The sequence below is a fragment of the Conger conger genome, chromosome 11, assembly GCF_963514075.1.
Source record: "Conger conger chromosome 11, fConCon1.1, whole genome shotgun sequence".
NCBI classification, from domain to species: domain Eukaryota; kingdom Metazoa; phylum Chordata; class Actinopteri; order Anguilliformes; family Congridae; genus Conger; species Conger conger.
Window position 1 is genome coordinate 30,943,576 of NC_083770.1, and position 23,422 is coordinate 30,966,997.

Consider the following 23,422-nt stretch of genomic DNA (forward strand, 5'->3'; position numbering starts at 1 on the left):
ATAAAATTTTCAAAATTGAAGTCTAATCAATCATTTGTTCAAAACGAGGTGGTTGCTAGATGCTTTGACTGAGCGACAAAGGGGTGGTGACCTTTGGCCTTGCCAGTACTGTTGTTAGGGAGCAGTGTTAAAATATATGAATAATGTGGCATTTCATAGAAGTGCATACCTAAACACCACTTTCAATTTCTCCAAATTAGCAATGTTTTGTACCAGTAGCCAGTATGCTGATGCAGCTCTTTCAGACCTAAATCACCCAGAGCCACTCTGGAAAACCAAAAAAAGTCTACACGGATGATTGGTTGGTACTCAGAATGTAACTTTTCATTACACAACCGCTGTGCAACAATCAAATTACTAAAATGAATATATAACATGGACAGTTCCGATATCATCATAAAGGATTTACATTTGAACACACAGACCAATAGCAAGTAAGGGAAATTATTAGGGAAAGTATTCTTTAAATATATTCATATATATATATATATATATATATGTTTTCAGCTTCTGAGAGGGCTGAGAAAGGGTTAAGTTTGGTATTGTGAGTAATGTGTGGAGCTGGTCCAGGTCAGCCGAGGGAGAGGGGGAGAGAGATTTAGAAAAGAGCTGATCCTGTCTTGAAACGTGAAACTGCTGCCAGGTCTGTGCACAGGGGAAAGCGCTCCAGGGCTTCCTGTGCAGTGATATATCAAACCAGACACCACACAGGGAAAACAAAACCCAAAACATCACCCTTTCTCTTCTGTTCAACCAAAAGACTAGTGTGATATGTGTAGCCAAACTACCATGGTTACCGTGACTGTTCAGAATGAAGGGATGACAGGACATACTGTAATTAGTCAAGGTACTGTATTTTTATTAAATTATTTTTTCTTTTTAAATTACCAAAATAAAAAGTTCAACATTCCAAAATACAAAGACTAGACCTCGCAAACTGTTTGCTTAAAATACACATTTCATGGAGGGCGTCTCACCCAAAGCCTGCTCTGACATGGAGGTTGCCTGCATGTGACATCTTTGAGGAGTAGCAGCATACAATGACACTGTCATCTACAGCATAGTGCTTGGTATATTAAGAGATCTGATATTGGATAGCCAGCCCAGAGCAGGATAGGGGAGAGAAACTGGTCATTGTAAGGAGGTTAATGGCAGAAGCATAAAGTAAAGATGGAATGGAGAGAGGGCGGAACCCCAACTTCTGTAACATCTGCTTTTAATTAGTGGACTGACAAACAAAAAGTGGCAACATTTCAACCAGTGAGTACTTTACCGTGATAATAAAGTCAATCTGAAGGACATTTTAAAAATCAGATATTAAACATTCAAAGCAAATGGAAAAAAATATAGATATATACATCTCATAGTTAGTGATATGAAACATTATATGCAACTGTACAGCATTTCACTTTTCCTCTATATATAGTTCTATGTACCATAAGCGTGAGTAATAAACTTTCAAATAGATCATCTTTGATATTTGTTAGTTCTATGTGTTACTCTTAATTTAACGTAAACCAATAAAAACACATTTCAAGGTTTAACTCCCACTTGAAAAAAAGATTTCATAAAAGCACATCCACAACGGAGTCAAAGATATGTAGAATAAGATAATCTCAAACAGAAGGGAAAAATACTTGAATATACTTAGCACCTGTTTTCTCCTTTTGTATTTCAACACTCACAGTGTTGAAGAAGAACACGACGGTGAGCAGTAACAAGGGGGGGGGAACAAAAAATATTTTTGAAATATTGCCGTCATGATTGAGTTTACCAGACAACCCAGCCTTGGTGGCCATTTCCAGCCAACATATGCCACCAGAATTCATCCGTATACATTTTGACTGGAAACGTAGAAAGAACAGGGGTTATAACCTCAGGAAGTGTAGGTTAACCGAGTTTAGTAGAGTGTGAGTATCTGATACTGGAACTGAAGACATGGAATACCATGACACGCTAATTAAAAGCCACACCTACACAGAAAGAACACGGTGAGAGAGGCGTTAACTCCCTCGCACGTTCCTACATTTGGCACCTAATTCACAACACCCCCTCTTCTCTAATACAGTACATATTCGATAAACAAGTTACCGCAGTTCTTTGCAGCTCATTCAGGTAGTGCTCAGCTCTACAAATGCTACGATTATTTAGTGGTGATGCAGTTCCTCAAACAGCAAGGATCAAATCACTTTTTAGATTTTCTTTTTTCATTTAATCATTGCACATATGATTGTACAGCCCACATTCAAACAAAAGTTGATGTGTCAAATGAACACATCAGTGATAACTGGAAACAAGGCAGAAGCCAGAATGCACGGTTATGGAAAAACAAAATGCGGAATGTAGTTTGGAGCGAAAGCCCTGCTGCATGTAGTTTACACACACTGGGATTTCTCTCTCATTAAGCAGTACATGGTCGTACAAAAAAACCCCTGAAACTGCTACATTAAAAAAAAAAGAAAACGGTGGAAATGATGATTTTAATCAAAATCCCTTTGAGCATCACATTTCCAGAGTGTCAATGTGGATGACATCAGCTGATGCAAGATGGAAAAATAATTGTAAAAAATGAATTCAAAAATACATTTTTGGAGCTGTGAGTTCATTAAAAACAAAGAAAGAAAGGGAGGGCAGCTTCACAGTATGGCCCGTGACTGTCCAGACGAGACGCGAGAGGCGGGGCTTCAGGACTTGAAGACGTGCACGGCGCGCACCACGTACTGCCTGCAGATGGGGCACTCGCTCATGCGCTTGCCGCACTTGGTGCAGGTGACCATGTGACCGCACTCCAGCAGCACGCAGTCGATCACGGCGTCCATGCAGATCCGGCACAGGTTGTCATCGTTGTTGGTCAGAGGCAGCCTCTCCCCTGTGAAGAGGCAGAGGACGTGGGACCGTCACACCCTCTCCACATTTTTTACGAGTGTCCCCCCTTTCAATCCCGGGGTTCCCCTTCCCAGAAAACACCTTTCCTCCTATAACTCAAATTAGGCTAAAAGAAGCCATTGAAATGTAATAGATGATGACGTGTCCCCGTTTTTCTGGTGTCTGTGACAAAGCCCCAGCCCTCAGAATCACAGAAATGTAACACCCTCCTTCACATAAACAATACCATTTTATCTGTTTCTTTATTGCCATTCTTACACAGGAAATGAAAACCAGCTGCAGAAAATGTCTTTAAGCCTCTGTCATCAGCTCCATCCTATTCTCTGGCAGTGATATTTATTTGTGTTTTTCTGTGGTGATATTGACCTTTTGCAGAGGAAGTGCAGTGCTTGTCAGACATTGCATTACCATGTAAAAGGCAGAGTGGTAGACCATTCACCTATTGCTGTAAATTCAATTTAAAGCAAACATGAGTGACAGTGTGGCATAGTGCCTAAACAGCTGGGCCTAAATCTGGAGACTGTAGGTGTATTTCCCAGGTGGGAAAGGAACCTGCCATTAAGGGTGTCCTACCTTTTGGCAAATTGGCGTTTCAGCTTTCTGACCCATAGTCAGAGGATAAGCTAGAGCATAGAGCATCCAGTACACAAATATTAGACAGCATGTATGAGCTGCATGCCGACTGTGCAACCTCTATGAATGAACTACCCTTCAAGCAAGGTATATTACCTTAATTATATCAATTTCTACAAACGGACAAACTGTATTCAAATATACTACAATGAATAAAGGTCTTCTGCTCAAAATCCAATAATACAGGAGTTGTATATTTATTAGCTGTCCCCTAGAGGTAGCTGACAATATTATCTCATCATTTAGCACTTAATCTACTTCTTCCAGGTTAAGTAATGCAGAACCTTCAAATGTGCTTCATGCTTATGTAGGCAACAAGGTCATAGAAGCCTTGTGATCAAAATGTCTATGTTCAATGGGAATGCAGAATGCACAGGGTGTGGCAAACATATTATTCCAATGAATGTATACCTCCCCAGAAAGTTTGTAGAATGTTCTGCAAGGAATTCATGGCACAGCTTTATGAGAAGTGAGCCACTACACCAGCCAGGGCCCCATTATTCTGCAGTGTGGTTGCAATAGGCTCTTTCCCCAGAAACCTGACAGACACTAGGAAATGGGACACGTCATAACGGGCTGATTTCCACAGCCAGACAGAACCTGAAGTCCAGGGCTCAAGTGGTTAGGCGGCCATATTGTGCATGGCAAACATTGTCGGTTTCCGCTCTCCTCACAGATTTTTCAGCGATAAAAGAAAAGTACGTATACAACCATACGCGAGTTAACTAAACCTCCTTCATATACAAAAACGTTAACAATAATAGGAGCGTGTACTCAGCCAGGCAGCCTCTAGTTGTAATTGAAAGAGAGTTCAAAATTGGGCAACTGTGCAGCAGGCGGGAGATGGGACACATGCTCTAACTGACTGTTCGGGGGCTAATGGCTGAGATGAGCATAACCAGATGGCACGCAGGGAACACACAGACCCTGGGCATTATATTACTTTCAAAGAGACCCACAAACAAAGCCATACAGTTGAATGCGGAGGGAGGAAACACAAATCTTCCAAAACGATAACAGCCCCCCCTCATACTCGCGTAACACTTTGGTGTGCTCATTTTCTGGCCGGATTCACAGAGGTTTCATACCGCGAACCTCCTCGTCTGCCCTCATTAGTTCCCATAGCTTTAAACATAATGTCAAAGGAATTTTCCTGGCATGAAAAAGACATCAAACTCCAGAGAGATAACTTGGAGCTTTTCCAGAATGCCACTTAAACATAACAGCAAGGCCCATGTCCATTTCCTTTATAGGATAATCTCAGACTTAAGCCCACAAAAGTCATTTAGTATGATGTTTAAATTCTGTCATTGATAAGAACATGACAGATCTCTAAGAGCACAAATGCATCTGAAGGCTGACAGCTGGGAAAGGTAAAGAGGGAGGACGGAAAAAACACAATGTCCCATGATGCATCACTGCAATGAGTCACATGCTTGTGCCACTGGCATGCACAGAGGGCTCATGTCTTTGCTGTGGAATGATATGGATGATGGAGACATAGGAGCGGCTGGAGCGCATGGTCACCTGAGTTTGTCAGCCTCTTACCTCCGAGTCCACCATTGCAGATAGGTGGGGGGTAGGCAACCACTTTTGTGGGAGGAGTAAAACACGGTCATTAGAAAAGTCTCTCTCGTCTGGTCACTATATCTCACTTCAGTAGCAAACCCCCATGCAAAATCAGAACCCCCACAACACCAAAGGGGGAAAAAAAAAGCATTACATTACTACAGTTCATCAAACAGCCTGCATAGGGGACTCTGTGGGAACCAATGCGCATCTGTTATAAGGTGCCATGAAAAAGTATTTGCCCCCTTCCAGCTTGTCTCTATTATTCCATATTTGTCACACTGAATGGTCACACAAATAGCTTTCCATGGTGCTGTTCACCAAAGCACTCCCAGCAAATGGAGAACATTTTCATCCATCTAAAAAAACCAGTACAGATAATGTTTATAAAGGGCTGTCGGGTGGTTGGTGCAAAGAACACAAAACATGATCTATCAAGTCTCTTACCTGCAGTTATACTGTTGCTCACATTTTCCACTGAGGGATAAAAAAAACAAAACAAGAAGAGTTAATGGATTCTTTGCCGTAAGCAACTAGAACAAAAGGAAGACAATGAGGAAATGAGTTTTGATCATAACAGGCTAACTGCCAGCTTGAGGTTAAAAACAGAGCGGTGCATTTTAATAGTGAAGACCCTCTGGCGTTGCAGTAGGGCCATAAAAATGCCAAATAAGTGCAGTCAAGATGGTGGTGTGGCTGCTGGGCTGCTGGAGACACAGGCACAGACCGCAGAGGCCAGCAGCCTGCATGGGGTGACACAAGAGTGCTGCCTGTTCACTTCCAAAAAGGATGAGCACAAGATCAATGGCTCTAGTTACGCTCACTCAGTGTGGTGAGCAGCGGTCCATTTCCACCAACCTGGTCCCCTTCAGCCAGCAATGATGGATTAACACCCACCACTGCTCACCACTGACTGCGCTCTTCTGTGGCTCTGGGGCCGTATCCCTCATGTAGGTACTCGCCTCAATGCACCCATCCTGTCCGCCAAACCGTACGTACAGGAAATCCTATCCCACATAGATCAAACCTTCCGGACAGACAGTCTGATTCTTGGAGATGTGGCCACTATTCACACCATCGCCAAGGCAACAGCGCGATTTAAATATACTGCTGTCAGTGGGATGGGAGAAAGGGCTTTACTTTGATAAAGCAAAGCATTAGACCATCTGACACTGCTTCCAAATACAGTTACTGTATTTACATTACGGAGCCCCATGACTGGCAATGTACAAAAAACACACAGTAAAATAACTGCAATCAAAATGCCGACGTGGCTGGAACCAGCCAAAATCATACGTTCATTTCATTAAAAATATATACATTTAACCAAAATCAAAGCTTCATAATTATTGGCACCCCTGGTGTAGTACTGGGTGCATCCACCTCCGCCGAGAACAAAAGCATGTAATGCATATGTATTTTAGACTGGTGCATTTCATTTAGCTGTGATCACACAGCTGTTTCACACAAAGAAAAATAATGCGCTTCCATCCAAAACAAAGTATAATTTCACAATAACCCACTTGCAGGCTTAATTACAAAGAGTGAATGAAGTACTGTTCATGTGTGAGCAGAGTGGCTGCTTACTGGATTTCCTGTTCAGCTCGTTCTCTCTGAACAGCCTCCTCACGCGCTCCACCAGCTCCCACTTCTCGCAGCAGCCTGAATAGTTGACAAAGTTGCGGGCGAGGACCTCCTTGAGCTGCCTGACAGACAGGTTCTCTATGTCCTCTAAACTGGAGATGTCCGTGAGAGAGGCACGGGCCCGCTTCCGGGTCAAGGGGCTGGCCTGTGGGGAGGAGAGGGGGGCATGACCTCCACGCCATGCCACAAACAGCTGCAAGACATCCTACTGACACGCTACTGACACGCTAATCACACGCTAATCACACGCTAATCACACATATTCTCTGGAACACCTTAACAGTTAATGCTAGAACACACAAGGGTAGAAGTCATACTGGAACCCTATACCAATTCACACTGTAACCCAGGTCGACTCAACTCTGTCTGCAGGTATTTGCTCCAACCCGGAGTTCACTAATCAGCTCATGTCTTGAACCAAAGAGGTAAAATAATTAGTGAAATCAGGTGGTTTTCTGAATGGTTGGAAATACCTACAGACACTGTGGCCAGCAGAGCTTGGAGTTGAGTCGTATGGCTGTAAACCAGGGGTGCACAACAAGGGCCAATCCGTTTCAGGATTTTGAACTTCTGGTAATGAATTAATTGGCTGAATCTTATCTTATCTCACATGTGTATGAATACTGGCTACAGCAGCAGACTGCAGTGTATCCTAATGATTTTACTGTGTTTGAGTACAGGCTTGAACCAGGGTAATTTATAGAGCTATCAGCAAATTAAATACAAGGCAATTGGTTGGAACAAAAACCAGCATGCAGACCTTGTGCACCCCTGCTGTAACCCATATCACTTATACTGAAACCCATTAACAGTCCTTGCTGGAACCCCAGACTGGTTCACACTCACACCAGAGCTGGATACCAATTCACAATGGAAACCTGATCAGCTAATGGCACCATTGAAGGTATTCTGTACAGGGGCGGCCTGTAGCATAGTGGTTAAGGTACATGATTGGAACCCACAAGGTTGGTGGTTTGATGTAGCCACAATAAGATCCACACAGCTGTTGGGCCCTTGAGCAAGGCCCTTAACCCTGTATTGCTCCAGGGGAGGACTGTCTCCTGCTTAGACTAATCAACTGTACGTTGCTCTGGATAAGAGCGTCCGCCAAATGCCATTAATGTAATGTAATACTGTGGTAAAATGTGCTAACATTACTGCGGTAAGGTGCAATTGGCCAAACCTCCTTCCAAACAGTTACACTGAAATTTGGTGTAAGAGCTGAAGTGCAGCTCTGAGCTTTTACTTAACAGGATAATTTGTGAGGTACATACATCAGGCGCTCCATGTGAAGCGAATTAGAGAAAGGTGACCTCACCTCTGGAGTGTTTTCATGAGTCTCCAGGTTCAAGAGAGAGAGAGACGTGGCATCTGCTTGATCCTGCAGTCAACACAAAAGGCAGGGGAAAAAGCATGAGCGGGGCCTTAAGGCCATTTAAAAGATGTTCAGTGGATGAAGGCCCAAGCCAGGCTGGTTTTAGCAGCGATTACAGCTGCAGATCTTTCATTGGTCACTTGGTGTTGTAATCCTGCAGGCCTGGCCTTCCATTCACAGAAAAGCTTTCGGTGGACAGACACACACGTGTGTATATATAGAGCCATTCACCGTGGATGATCCGTTTGAACTCCCCAGTTTTAAATACCCTGGAACGGAGTGGAGGCCACAGTCTAATCCATCCTAATGCCATTCACGTTCATCCGCTGGCTGCGTAACAAGGCTATATGTGTCTAGAGTGGATTCCTCTAGGCTCGCTATTAATAATTCTCTATCATTTGTCCATTGGAACAGACAAGATTTTTTTTTTAGAACTATACTGTAGAACAAAATGAATCTACACAGCCTAACGCAGCAGCGAAAGAGAAAGACATAGTACTCGTTTTTGTTGAACCCAAACTGAAGCGATCACATTCCTTTAGATCAATCGTCAGTCAGACCTCCCTGCAGCAGGGCAGTGGCCCTCCTGCAGCAGCTACGCATGCAGATTACTTGCAGCCCTTTCCCTTTCCAGCCAAAGGCTTTCCAATGGTCACCACTACAGGGAATGCTGCGCCTTTGGAACACAGGACATTTCAAAATTTGAATTTGAATTTGCCACCTCATGACAATAACACAATACGTGTATGTTGTTCAAAATTGTATTATTACACTTGTCACAAAAGCGAGGTGAAACTGAATGTTTGCCACACAGGCTAATAATACTTTAAAAAGCCGATTTTGTTTCATTCAAATTAAATCACCAGGTCATCTATAACCGGACTACTTGAACAATGCATTTATAATTTGCACATGATGTTGCGTGCGTTGATATTTGTTTGATATTTTAGCTGTGAAAAAATTATACACACTTGTTAGATTCTTGTTACCAAGGGAATACAAAATTAATGCACACCCACGTGACACGTCTCGGCCAATCAGAATGCCGTATTTGCCATTGGTGGTTGGTTATTTTTCAGAGCAGTGGTAAAACTGCATTTAGAGAACGCAGTGTATTTTCTCCAGCATTTTGGGTCTTTATTACAGCATAAAAAGGTCCTGTGCTAAAGCAACCACTGCACTCACTCACATACACTTGCTTGCACATCCTCACGCACACGCCTGCACACACCAACATGTGCATACACACTCAGCAACACATGGGCTTGCACACGCAGTCACATACAAACTCAGTCACACACATAAGCAGTTGTACACGTGCACATGCAAACTTGCTGTGTCCAAGCACCCCCCCCCCCCTCCCCCACCCCACCCATACTGCCTCCAGTGAAGTGAGCATTTCCCTGGCTCGACCAGCCGTCCCAGCATCCTCTGCTTTTAATAATGCATCAGCCTGCCTGCTTCAGTCCTGCTGCTTCTCAAGCCCAGATGTCAAGTCCTCCACCCCCCACAACCCCCCCACTCAACCCCGAGCTGCTTCCCCCAGCCTGCCTTGGCATTTATGGGCCCTAATCAAATAAAGATCCATTTGAAACATTGGTACCAAAAAGTCCTCCAGTTAATTGCAAGCCCTTCAGGCCTCAGTGGAAACATCAGTCAGGGATCCAGGAGGCTGTACGATGCGGCCCCCCCTACACGCCCAACCTCCGGCCCCAGAGAATTACTGGCCTGTCATTCCAGCGCCCGCATGCTTACGCAGAATTTTTGTTTTGACGCCATACTGCAGAATCAGAGTACCCCATGGACACCCCCACTCTGCACTCCAAGCATCAAGAGAAAATAGAAAAAAACAAAAACAAGCTTTAATATTATCTGCTGTTCACTGGAGCACTGATACAATTTCCGCCTAGTAATGGCTGTTACACAGAGAAATTGATATAGCCACACATCAAAAAGCCAAATTTAGACCTTTTAAATGGCAGATTTAAACACCAAATGGCCCCAGAGGCAGAAATGGAGACATTGCCCCATCTTTTAAGATAGAGCATTGATGCTTAATGGACTTATTGAACCACACATTGTTACGAGCATTACACAAATGGCTCCGGAGACATAAAATAAGGAACACCGAAGATTTACACACAGTATATTGAGCTCCTGCCAGTGTCCCCACTACCACATACTATACTATTCCACATTTGCAGAATGGAATAACAGTGTACCGAATGTCACTGAAACTCTCATTCAGAGGAGAGGTTAAAAATAGATAAAACTAAGATGGTGTCCAATGCAAGACCATTGCATTTTACACTACAGGTATTTTATGGGTATCTGTATAACCTATTCTAAGATGCCATTGCTTTAGCAACAACAGTTCCTTATTTTGTAACATGTGGGTGGTAAAACAAGCATGGGAGGACATTTTGGAAATCCACCTACTACAAGAAATAAAGTAATGTCACTGTCCTTTTCACGGCAAAGGTCCAGCGGACCTCATTCTAAAAATGTGCCAACAAGGAGAAACGTTGATTGAATGTCCATTGTTTACTTAGAATTTCTCTGGAGGAATTATAATTGTTGTCCGTTTTTTCGCTGTATACTTCTACAAAAGTACTTGTAGATAGGAATGCTATTATCTAGGAGCCAGCCTGCTTTTGAATAATAAATAGCATATGGAAAGGGTCTGACTTGTTCATGAGGGTTGGGTATTTGACAAAAATGAATATATAACTATACAAAATTGTATTATTGTGATTATTGTACTTTTTTTTTATGATGGGGGGGTGCAAACACCCTTTTTCAGAATAAAAAGTTATAGCATAGTTTAGTAAGCAAAATGCAGTATTTTACACCTCATAAGAACCATAATATTATTTGGTTTCCGTGTGTCCTTTTGGAGTCTCCAAATGTCATTTTTGGAAAACTGCCTAGACATAGATTAGAAAAAAACAATGCAGAATGGCCATTTTCGGTGATATTGTCCTCAAATAAAGGGGATTTGTCCAGTGTTGTGAATTGACTCCATTGTGTCTCTAAGCAGACCAGCCACAGCTACAATAAGTTCTGTGGTATATCTGTGTTTGAGTTTCTGTAACTTATTACAAGACCTCACAGTCACTGCTGATGGTACTACGGTGGCTGCATCTCGTTCTGTTCGTGGGGGTGGTCCTGGATGACCAGATGGACTTCATGGAGCAAGTTGCATGTTGCAACATCATGGTCCTGCAAATTCCTTCTGTATAACATCAGGAGCATTTTGACCGTACCTGACCATGTATTCTACACAGCTACTTGTCCATGCTATGGTAATCTCCCAGCTAGATTACTGCAGCTCCCTGCTTGCAAGTCTGCCAGCACCTACAGCTCATCCAGAATGTGGCTGCCCGACTCGTATTCAACCTTCCAAAGTTCTCACACATCACACCCCAGCTGAAACCACTCCAATGGCTGCTGGTTGACTTGGACCATTTACCACGTGTACCAGACTTGATGACCTTCGGTATGCACTTGCTGTATTGCAAGTCACTAAAATCTGTGAATTAAATGTGATGTAATGTAATGTGATTTAATGTAATGTAATGTAATGTGATTTAATGTAATGTAATGTAATGTAATGTGATTTAATGTAATGTAATGTAATGTAACGTGTACCTGGAGGGTGGTCCCTGAGCTTTCGCTCCTGCTGAGCGGTTCCCCCTGAGAGGCGGAGAGAGCGGACTGTTCTGAGGCGGAGCGCACAGTGGTGAGGGGCGGCGTAAAGTGGGAGTGCGAGTGCAGGCTGGCCGTGTCGGGCTCGTCCTCGCTGTCGGCCCCCTGGTGGCACAGCACCAGGTCCACCAGGTCCTCCTTCTCCCGGCAGGTGTCGGTGGGGATGTTGCGCAGCACCAGGTACTGCCGCAGGTCCTTGACGCGCAGGCGCATCAGCTGCGGCCGCTGGAAGGCCGTGCCCTTCAGCAGGTGGCAGGTGGCACACCGCCGCAGGTTCTCCTGCAGCACTGAGCACAAGGAGCAGAAGTTCTTCTTGCAGTCACAGCAGATGTGCTGAGCGAGAGAGAGGAGAGGAGAGAGAGAGGGGACAGCAGGGGTGTGAGTGTACATATGGACCAAGTGTCGTAAACATCACCCAGTGACCTGCCATGGGCTTGTGAAAAGTGTTTGACACCGTGGAACTGGGGTTTTACAGTTACACCATGGAGCCAGAGACTGCACAGTAGACAAACAGGATTGTAACCGTATTGTTACCGTTGACTTACATTGAAAGGGGTGGCTATAACAGCTATACTGAAGCAAACCCCCACTGGCACTAGTGAGCCAAAATACATTTTTAAAAAGCCTGGTTTATGCAGGTCACCAGGCCTTGAATGGAGTTACCAAAATGGAACTCATATCACACAACCTGTTCATTACATTACTGTATGAAATTGGGCTTTTAGCAAAGCTATGCAAAGTCTGAGCCTTTGTTAGCAGTCTATTTATGCCATGGGGTCCACTCAGTGGCAACAGACAGGTGAGAATACTGTGGGTGTCAGAAACTGGGGGTTTTAAGATAAACCTTAAAGGACAGAAATCAGCATCTTAAAGCGATAATGCATTCTTGAACCAACGCTTATCGGACTCCCTCCATCTCCAGACGCCCGGACCGGCGGCAGATCGTTTCTTTCATGTCACCGGCATCAAGCGGTAAAAAATGCATGCCCAGGGATCGTTCGCTCCGTTGGCATGGTGACCAGGAAAAATCCAGGGTGGAGGGGGGGCTGGGAAGGGACGAGCTGGCTGATGGAACTCCTGACAGTGACGTTCAGAGATGAACTTTCTTCTCCGCTGTCCGTCATGGGCTTATGTAAGCCTCGGGAAAAAAAGGGGACCAGGAGCCCCGGACGGGAAGATAAGGAGCCAGACGAGAGGCAGACAGGCGAGTGCATCACACTGGAGACACCGGCGACGCGGGCCAGAACGGACTGTCCATCACCGGCTCAGACCCACACCTCCACCCCCACAGGTGACGAGCGGGCACCCTTTAATGTTCATGAAAGAGGCGTCCTGCATCTCAACAGCGATGAGCAACAAAACTGAGCTAAAGCACTTACTTCAGCCCTTTAATCTGCCGAGAGCCCATTCAAATACAAGGTAGGGCGCTTCTAAGACATGTTCCAAATTACATTTAGAGGACTCTCAAATTGAAGAATGAAACATATGAGAAGTTCACCGTCGCCGCTGCTGAAGAAGCACTATGCGGGTCGCAGCTGTGATACCTCTGGATAAATTATTTAGCCGGAGATGCAAAAGCACTGCCAAAAATGTTTGTAATCGCAACATGGCCGGCAGAGGTCTGTGCCAGCAGTGAGTCGGCCTCTCTCGCTCCCTGACTCAGCCTGTGGCCCAACCCTTCATACATATTTACAACGTCTTATCCTGGGCAGGACAGGGGCGGGGCAGCATGCGCAGCCTCACACAGGGACAAAGGGGGGGTTTAGGGTTTGTGGTACAATCCAAGTGATCAGAGCCTCATGGCCCGATCTGCCCCAGTGAATCTCTTACACAACTCACAAATGTTGTTCATTAATGTGGCGAGTATGAACCGAGTATCAGAAGCAACTTAGCAGTGGGCCAATGAGTCAGTCTGTTATCAACGCCTGCTTACCTTTTTAACTTATAGTGAATAGTATGTTAGTTAACCATTATAACATTTTAATAGGATTACCAATAGAAATGTATTCAGAAAAATTACATTAAGGTATCCAATAACACATCAGATACTTTACATCAGATACTCTTGGAGACACATCACATACACACTTAGCTAAATGAACCCTAGTCCATATGACTACATTTGTGGCCAGTTGAATATGTAATTCTGAACACTTAAAGCAGTTACGGGCACTCAAAGCCATTGGAGACAGCTAGCCTGGTTTATCAAGACAGAGTGAAATGTACAAGGGAGGACTTAAGCATAACTGCAACTTGCGGCAGCACTTCTCATGTATCCACTTAACCCGCATCATTAGTGTGCATTAGACGGGCTGATTGTATGACCCCAGATAGCAGGAGAACCGCAGGGAGTTTCAGCGGCGGCCTGTCCCACACACCTTCCTCCTGAAGACGGAGAACGCCTGGCCGCAGGCCTTGCATACTAGGCTGGGGCTCCCTGAGCTGGTAGGCGGGTAGGTGGAGTATCCGGCGCTGGGGGCGAACCGGAAGGGTCCGGCGCCTGCTCCAAAGCCGGGCTGCTGTCCGCGCACTGCCCCGGTCCCCATCACTTCATTCAGCAGTCCACAGCATGAAGCCCACATGGATGAGGCCCCAGCCTGAGGGTCACAAGAGCACACAGGTTCTGAGGTCAGGAGTCACCGTGGCAAAGTCAGGAGAGAGTGAGGCTGCTTGCACCACCTCAGAATGGGCAGAGCGTCTGTGTATTATCAATGACAGCCACAGTGTTTGATATGGAAAGCTTTCTCATTAATATTAGTTCATATTAGATAGTGGTTGGTATAATGTGGTAGTGGCCCTCATGATGGTACTATTTGAATGTAGTCTCCCAATGCATTAGAAAAGGACCATGTTAACTTCTACCCTTCAATAAAGAGAATCTGATCTCGATTGATCGGTTCACACTCCTCTTTTAAAAAGGGCCTATTCCGGAAATAGCAGCCCTCCTGGGATTTACACGCACTACAGTCTCTAGAGACTACAGAGTGGTCCGATAAACAAAAACATCCTGTGAGCGGAAGTTCTCTGTGCAAAAACACCTTGTTAATGAGAGAGGTCAGGTAGAAATGGGCAGACTCGATTAAGTCAACAGGAAGGCCACATATGCTCAAATGGTAGTGTGCAGAATGCACAATGCGTTGAATGTTGAAGCAGATGGGCTCCAGCAACAGAACCACACTGGTTTTCACTCCTTTCAGCTAAGAACATGAAGACGAGGCTAAAGTGGGCATGCGTTACCAAAACGGGATGACTGAAGATTCCTTGACTGATGAATCTCGATTTCTGCTCTATTGCTGCAACAGGCAGATGGTAGGGTCAGAATGTGGCGTAAACAGAATTAAAGGTACAATAGGTAATTTCAGACTTCTAACAGTCAAGAGAGGAATTGCAGCAACAAACACCCTCAAACCACAACACTGTTTATCACTCCCCCTCCTCTGTGAATGAGCTGACGTTGAACCGCCCCCCCTTCCCCACGACATTGGCTGAGGCAAATAGCACCAATTTTCAAGCAATGAACTTGAATTATTGTACAGCTATACAATGCTTTGGCACAGAGTGTCGGTCCATGAACTGTATATTTTGAAAGCCGAAATTAAGGACTATGAACACAGGCAGAGAGTGAGTCAACATGTCAGTGAGACTTTTTCAATTATAGGAAGGGATTTACAATGGTCTTGTAACAATGTTTTAACACAAAAATCTTACCTATTGTACGTTAAATAGATTATTCTGGCCATGTGTGGTGGTGGTGGTGTCATGGTGTGTGGGGAATGTTTTCTTGGCTAGGCCCCTTAATACCAACTGAGAATGGTTTCAACACCACAGCACCTAAGCTGTGTCTCCCTTTACGGCCACAGACTATCCACTTTACTACTTCCAGCTATATAATACACTTGTCACAAGGTAATGCATCATCTCAAGCAGGTTCAATGAACATGACTGACTTCAATTTATTCCAATGGCCGCCACAGTCCCCAAATCTCAATCCAATAGAGCACCTTTGGGATGAGGTGGAACAGGGGGTTTACAGCATGAATGTGAGGCCGAAGTGCTGCATTTTGCTGAAGCCAGGCCGCAAAAAAGGATCTAGGCTGTTCTGGAGGCTGTCCTAACCAGTAGATAGAAATACACAATAATCATTCACAACACAAACATCCCGGACAACCACGGTGAGAAGCCTCTCACTCTGATTGACTTTGCAACCATGTTCTGATAACCTGCCTGGCTTGTTGTTAAAACTGTATACCAGAATGGTTTCTGGGAAATAATACCACACACTTTTGGGATGTTATGAGCGGTACAGACAGGCACTGTCTAAAAATAGCAGGCGGTCTCATGGAGACAGGATATTAAGCCCCTAAGTTCCAAACAGCAGGACTTAATGAGAAAGCCTCACGGGCAATGGCTGATGAGATGGGCAAACAATGGCAGCCTGCTCCCTGATGGAGCGATTACCTGCACTGTGGGAGGTACGGCCGACGCTTCTGCCCGTGTCTGTCCCCCAGTCTGCTATTCATCGCTGACATGAGCTCCCTGACCTTGCCAGAACAAACTTTCCCCACTCCCCCCAACCCAGAGTTCGAGCTAACAGAGTTACGTTTTCCCAACGACCCTCATTACCAGCAGGTGGACAAAAGGGGAAATGGCCTGCATTCATATAGCTTGCACTTTTCCCAGCAACTAAAGCTCTTATTCACACATTCACACACCAACAGCTAAAGGCTGCCATGCAAGTCGCCAACCAGGATAGGCTGCTCAGGGACACTTCAAAACAGCCAAAAAGCTTTCAGCGCAGGAGCAGCGTAGAGAGATCAGTAAAACAAAGAAAAGAAAGAGTCATAATGTGCAGATTCACTTTGATACAGAGAGCCTAAGAGGAAGAACACACTTCAGCCCTCCTTGTCTTACACAAACAATCAACACTGCCAGTGTCAGCTGCTTCCGAGCGATCCGAGCCCGGGTCGTCCCCGGCACCTCCACACGCGGGAACACTTTGTGCCAAAGCACAGGCGGTACAGAGGAGCCGGGGCACAGCCCAGACGGGAGTAAAAAGGCTCCATTCTTTTGTGACAGCCGTCCCACGGACGCATGCATCCACCAGACAAGCGGCAGCCTGTGATCGGCCTTCTCTGCGCACACATCAGTCCAGACAGGCTCTGTCTCTCACACTGACAAACAGCATTCTGCTTCAAACTGATCCATTTTCCTACCGCACTGCCCCTGCTGTCACAGCCCCCCGCCCCCCCCCCCCCCCACCCGCCCCGGATCATGGGGTTTACTGCAGAGGCGACCCTCAAAGAAGAGAGGGACAGGAAAAACCCGTCCCGGGTTCTGCCGGGGAGCATATTCAAAGCGTGAGGATCAAAGCAAAGAGACACATAAAAAATGCAAACCTCTGCTTAACCCAAGGGGACACCACACCGCCCTTTAGGAGGCAAAAAAAGGAGAAAAGATGCTGCATGTTGCGAGGGTGCAGGCAAACCTACTGCAAAACTCCATCCCATAATAATACATGTGGCCATGGCAGCAGAGATACGTTAAAAGAACAGACGTTACTTGCCACAGGCGGAGCTTTTCTCCTATGGCTTTAATTAGCTCTCTGCAAATCCGTGGAGGAGCTAAGCCACAGAAATCAGACACAACAGCAACAGGAAATTATTCACCCTGTGCCTCTCAACAGCAACCTGGCCCTAGCAATGATCCCAACTCCAGCTCCCGTTTCAGCGATGTTTATCTGGACCGTCATCACCTGTGAACCAGAAATCACACTTACGGGCCCATTCACCGGTTTCCCTTCAAGGAAACATCCTGCATCAACTCGAGAGAGTGTGTTTCATTTCGGAAACGTGTGCAGCCTACGGCAGCTCTTCACTGCGTGGTCCACCTGTTGAGCTGTACAGTCACTACATAAGAGTACACTTCATGCAGAGCTGGTGCAGGGAGCCAGCAGGCAGCCAATCAGCCAGAGGGGACTGACAGAAACCCTCCCCCACTGGCCAACCCTTCAACCAATTATGCGCTACCCTAGGGGCTGGCAGCCACAGTCAGTACTGGCATATTCAGGATGCAATATAAGACTATTGGTGCATCATTACAACAGGAGCCACTACTTGCTAAAAAAAGATACACAGGAGCTCAGTGATTCATATTTTTCAGTTTCTCTTTGAAGCCATTAAAGACTAATTTGAAACCAGTAAAACACAGGGTCTTGAATCTAATCCTTGGCAATCAGGTTGCCCTTTGATGACCAACAATGAAACAGACTTGAATGCTGCCGTCAAATAGAGGCATGCTTGTAGTAATCAGACTTTCCCAACAAACATCCACAGGTTCATTCTAGTTGCTGGACATTGGTTCAAGTACATATTATTAATAATTTTTAGTACAGAGGGATTCTGCAAATAAAGTCCTGATAAAAGCTAGAATATAAAGCCACACTTTAAATTGACAAGTCTCCCTCACTATAGACCTGGCCCTTACACGATGGTGGGACAGTCCTGCACAGTTCTGTTCTGCACATAGCTCAGTGAATTGCATGCAGGCAGCAATGGATTGTCTCTGATTACTCTGTTAAAGAGATTCTAGAGCTCCCCTCCCTGATACACCTGATGCCATAAAATCATCATAAAATATACAGAAGAAATGAATTCATGTTGTGTTTCTGAAGAGATTGAAGCATGACACCAATAACCCAGGCAATCTATGTGCCGCAGGTGATATGCCCATCACATTCAGATTGACTCACAAATTTAAAGGAAGCCAGATTGTATTACAAACGCCAATATGAAAGAAAACAATTCTATTTTGAGTATAAATGCAGATGGACTCTTGGGGTAGCAGCAGACACATTCTTTTTAAAAATGATGAATGAGATGAGACTAAATCAAATATTATCATAGTGTTTTCTAGGTGTGTTAGAGTAATAAAGTCAAAAACAGTTATACACTTTTAGCTGCTCCTGGGATATTAAAATCTGACTGGCAGTTTCAATAACAGCAAACATGTCATATTTACCTGCTTAATGAGACATATTTATCAGTCCAATATTTCTCCTAGTTTGTATGAGTTTTGACAGATTGCAAATGACCATACCCGCTCAGGACAAGTAAACATCTCGGCATCATTTAGAGTGTAGCAATCAGCCTGTGGCATTCCAAGAAAATTGTGAAATGAAGCGGACAGCAAGAAAGAGCCATAGTCTTTCCTCCCTCATATTTTGGGGCCATTTCCATCAGAAGGTCTCTGTAACAGGACCCACTATAAAACTATATTTCAGAAAAAGCACTATTAGTCTGCAGGTACCAGGGCCTCAGACTGACTCAATCAGATGGCCAAAACAAAAATGAACCATTGTTTTAATAATGAAATCAGGGGTCGTGGAAAAAACCAAACCCCAATTATCACAGGAACTGAAGTCGAATTGGAGAACATTTGCTCAAGTACTTCAGCGCATAACTATCCGAGCAGAGCGCTGACCTTGAAAAAGCAGGTGTGCGTGGGTCATACATTTGGCAAGACGCACAGGTCACACTATAGACTACACTATACAGCAAGACACAGAAATATATGCAATACCATGCAATAAAAAAATAATCTTGACAAAGGCAGCAAAACCAGAAACCTGCAATGATTTCTTAACCTTTAAAGGGAAAATCTGAAAAGTGGACCCAAGCATGTGAGGTTACGGTTTGCATGAAAATTACATGGTTGCAACATTGCTCATTGTTAGAATGAAATGACACAAACCTAGTAGGTTTTAGTGATTATTTTCCAGTAACTGGACGGATTAAATGCGCAATGTAAAGCCTAGAGCCTAGCAAAGAGAAAGTATGCTTTCAAGTGGACTACTATGAACTAACATGACAGAAAACATGCATGTGATTGTATATTGAACTCATGGAAAGAGCTATTTTTAAAATGGCAAAAAAAGGCAAAAAATTATAATAATAATAATGCCTTGCTGTTGAGGGAATTGTGGATGCACTTTCTCCTACAATTGAAGCGGAGGACTGTGAGCCTGTGGCTGGTACCCATTGGAAAAGCACTGGGGGGGACAGACAATTACGAAAGTGTTGTATATTGAGCCAGAGTGACAATTGTCATATTGTGGCAACCCCATATCTGGTGATCTTGTGTGAATCTTAATCTGCAACACATCCAAAGTTGAGGTTGATGGCACATTTTCCTTCCTTTTTCGGTGTGAAAATATGCATATATTAACTTAATTGCATTTTTCATTAGCTATATCGTCGTTCTTAATCATCTGATATATTTGAATTATTGAGATATGACGCCCTGAAAATATCTCATTCAAGGCCCAATATCTTTCAATATAAATTAAAAGAGATTGTTTGTTGACGCCAGATTTGAATTCTACATACTACTCACTCCCAAGATACCAAATATCAAATGAGTTCATGCCCCCCAAAATTTTAGAAGGCTCTAGCACAAAAACGAAACAGAACATTTCACAATTTCTATTCCTCGTCATTGCCTACCACCACACACAAATAAATGAGAAATTGAAGAGATGCTACGGTGTCATTTTTTGTTTATTTGAATTGACACGGAATGGCCCTTGGGACCAAAGAATTAGTGGAACTGAAATATTTTACAGTACAACCGCAACAGCTGGAGAGCCATCAACAGTTTCTCAACTCGTCATATCAGTGTTAATGAACAGTAGCACACAAGAAGAGTAATGCGATCTTCTTCTTTTTGATCAAGTCAAACTAGCCATTTGTGACCACTGAAAACGGCAGGGGAACAGGATTAGGGCAACAAATTATATAAGGACTAAGAAATTAATTGTAGGCACACTCGCCATCTGAAAACACACTTGCAGGCGCGCACACACACATACACGCGGACTTTATTGCAACAGGCTGTATTGAAGGTGGGTTTTGAGAAATATCCACTGTTGAATGATGATTTTGCGTTTTGCATACAGCAGCACAGAGAAAGGATGATGGCTTAGATTGCCTGAGTTAAAATGATTAAATAGTATCCCGGGAAAATAAAGACGATATACAATTATGGGATCCATTCGTTTTTTGGTTTTTTTTTTTTTTAACAGTCCTCTTGCAACCTGACCCATTGTTGCTCTGAACTGCGTGAAAAGTTGACTCGATAAAGTAACCATTTTGATAACCTACAGGTTTGAACAACAAGGGGGTATATCGACTGCTCACAAAGTAGCGAGCACATCTGACACATTGAGGTCTTTGTCAGCGTAACCCCGTACCATCACAACGGGGAACTTGCCTGACGTCCCTATGCGTTTCTCAAATATAACGGAAGAACCTAGCTAGCTTTCTATTGATATATTTTGGAACCGGTTATCGTATATATCGCACCACCTGCTTGGTAACATCTCTTCCCCCATTGAGATAACCCAATTATCTGGTCTTAATTTTGTTTCATTTGAAACAAAAATACTGTCAAACTTGGAAACGTCACCGATTAAATAAATACAATTTTGAAAAGTACTTTCGAGCTAGTTAACAGCGGCTTGCGAGCTTTGCAAAACAATGTACTCCCTGTTACAGTAACGTTAACTTACCGAAAATAGAATCCTCCTTCATTCACTGACTGTAGCAATAAACAATGAATAAAAAGTGATTTCGTTGCTTTGGCACTGGTTACCAAGGGGATTTGTGTTCTTCAATGATCGTTACTATGCTTTCACTAAGCAACTTAGCTAGCTCCTGAGCTGTGGCTGTCATTGACAAAAACCGAAGCATAGAAGTGCGCGGAAATAGCAACGTTGCCGTATGTAGGCTTGCGCGCATTGTATAATTTCAGTTTTTTTTTTAACTGACTCTTCCAAAGAGTGTAAAAGTATCATTTATTACTATATAGCTGATAACAACCAACAACAAAGATGATGCCTTTGCTTAGCCAGCAATCACAAATAGTACATGACTGGCAGTAACCTAGCTAGTTACTTACAAAATTGCAATACATCTAGCTAGCTAGAGAACAGGGAATGAATGTAGTTAAATTGCTTGTAATTCTTCAGCACTGAAATATAAGCTTGTGATAGTTAATAGGTTCCTCAATCTGACTTCAAGAGAAGCTTTAGAATTTTACAATATTATGCTAACTTGATTAGCTAGCAAGCTACGGACAAATATAACGTTACACTAAGCAAGTTCCAGAACATTGGATAAGATGTGATTCGACTGTGGTTCTGACGGTATAGTAAAGCTACTAGCATAGAAGAACCAGCTAACCATACGTTAGTGGCGTTAACTAACCAACGGAAAGGGCTAGCTAGCAAGCTACAAAGCTAAATTAAAAGTTAAAATATACAGCTCATTCAGCTGACTAGCAACCACCAACTGCGTAGCAAACTGTTATTTGTAAATGTGACAGAAAATGACTTTACCTTCATAGCAACTCCCGGTTATGGAATTTACCAAAATATATTGATAGGATGACCATTGCAAGAATACCAAGGATCACTCCATTACGTCTTCGCTTTCCGTCAGTCCCCGTACCTTAGTAGAACTAACATAAAGTAACAGACACCATTTCCACCAATCATAGGGGAGTGGCAGGCACTGTTATCTATAGAAGCCAATCACCATTGAAGGGCGTTTACTTTCATGATTACCGTGCTATGTGGAGATGTGTAAAACTGTTTTATGCATTGGTGCATAGACTGAGAGCGTTTCTGTAGCTAACGTTACATATTGAGACGCTACAATTTTAAATGACCGGAACAGAAAAGCCTGTACAACATACAATATTAATGGTTGCTACGTACTTGCAGCATTTTAGATGTTCTTCTGCAGCTGTCCTCGCTAGGAAGCCCACCAGTCAGCTAAAGCCGGTGTTACTGCGCTGGTGAATGAACGGAAATTTCAAGAGGGAAAAGAAAATGCATTATTTGCTACATTCGCCAATGCATTGAAGCATTTCAGTAAGTCAGTAAAAACGAGATGATGTAGAACTGGGTTCGCAAGAGCTACTTCCAGGCAAAAAACTGAGAATGACTTGAATGAGAAAAAAAAATGCCGGAATACGATGATGTAATGTTTGAAAGAATCAGACTGTGCCACCTGCCGCATGCCAGTGAACACCTCATCTGCACTTGGTGGATGGGGATAATGTGACGTCATCCTCTCATCAAAGAAAAAAATCAGTCTAGAAATTGTTTACCCTCAGGCCATGCACACAATCATTATTTTCGGTAATACTAATGCAGTTAATCGTAGCATCATACGTGTATATACTGCTTTTTGCGTATTTGCACTGACTGGAAAATGAAAATATTTTATCACCAACAACTAGATATCAAATACATATTTACTCAAAACACGTGAGATGTGAAAAGGTGGTCTTGTTGAAAAGGGACTTCATGATGTCCAGTTTATTGAACAGCCTATGAGTTTCACTAGCTTTGAAATGCAGCGCTCATTTCTTCTCGTTCTTTCGTGCGCTTTTTTTCTTCCTAAAAGGGAAACTATGTAGCCATTAACACTGCGACCCAAGTTTCGAAATAGGGGCAATCTTTTTTGCTATGAACAATACCAATAAAATGTCGTGAAGTGCAGTCTCGGAAAATCTAGTTGCACAGCCTTGGTTTCCTATGCGGTT

At 43.8% G+C, this 23,422-nt stretch overlaps 1 protein-coding gene across 6 annotated transcripts; it reads right to left on the minus strand.

Annotated features, from left to right (window-relative positions):
- Positions 1-835: 835 nt before the first annotated feature.
- Positions 836-22,810, minus strand: rnf34a (ring finger protein 34a). 6 transcript variants are annotated; one of them, XM_061259355.1, is made up of 8 exons: positions 22,590-22,805; positions 14,194-14,412; positions 11,759-12,148; positions 8,051-8,113; positions 6,676-6,877; positions 5,536-5,565; positions 5,068-5,109; positions 836-2,869 (listed from the first exon to the last, which is right to left on the minus strand). In XM_061259355.1, the coding sequence occupies exons 1-8, from the start codon at positions 22,596-22,598 to the stop codon at positions 2,685-2,687; spliced, it is 1,140 nt and encodes a 379-aa protein (XP_061115339.1). In that variant the 5' UTR covers positions 22,599-22,805; the 3' UTR covers positions 836-2,684. The 6 variants fall into 6 exon arrangements, with proteins under 6 accessions (XP_061115339.1, XP_061115335.1, XP_061115338.1 ...); XM_061259351.1 differs by having other exon boundaries at positions 5,047-5,109; XM_061259354.1 differs by lacking the exon at positions 22,590-22,805 and adding an exon at positions 22,209-22,321 and having other exon boundaries at positions 5,047-5,109.
- Between the last annotated feature and the right edge of the window lie 612 nt (positions 22,811-23,422).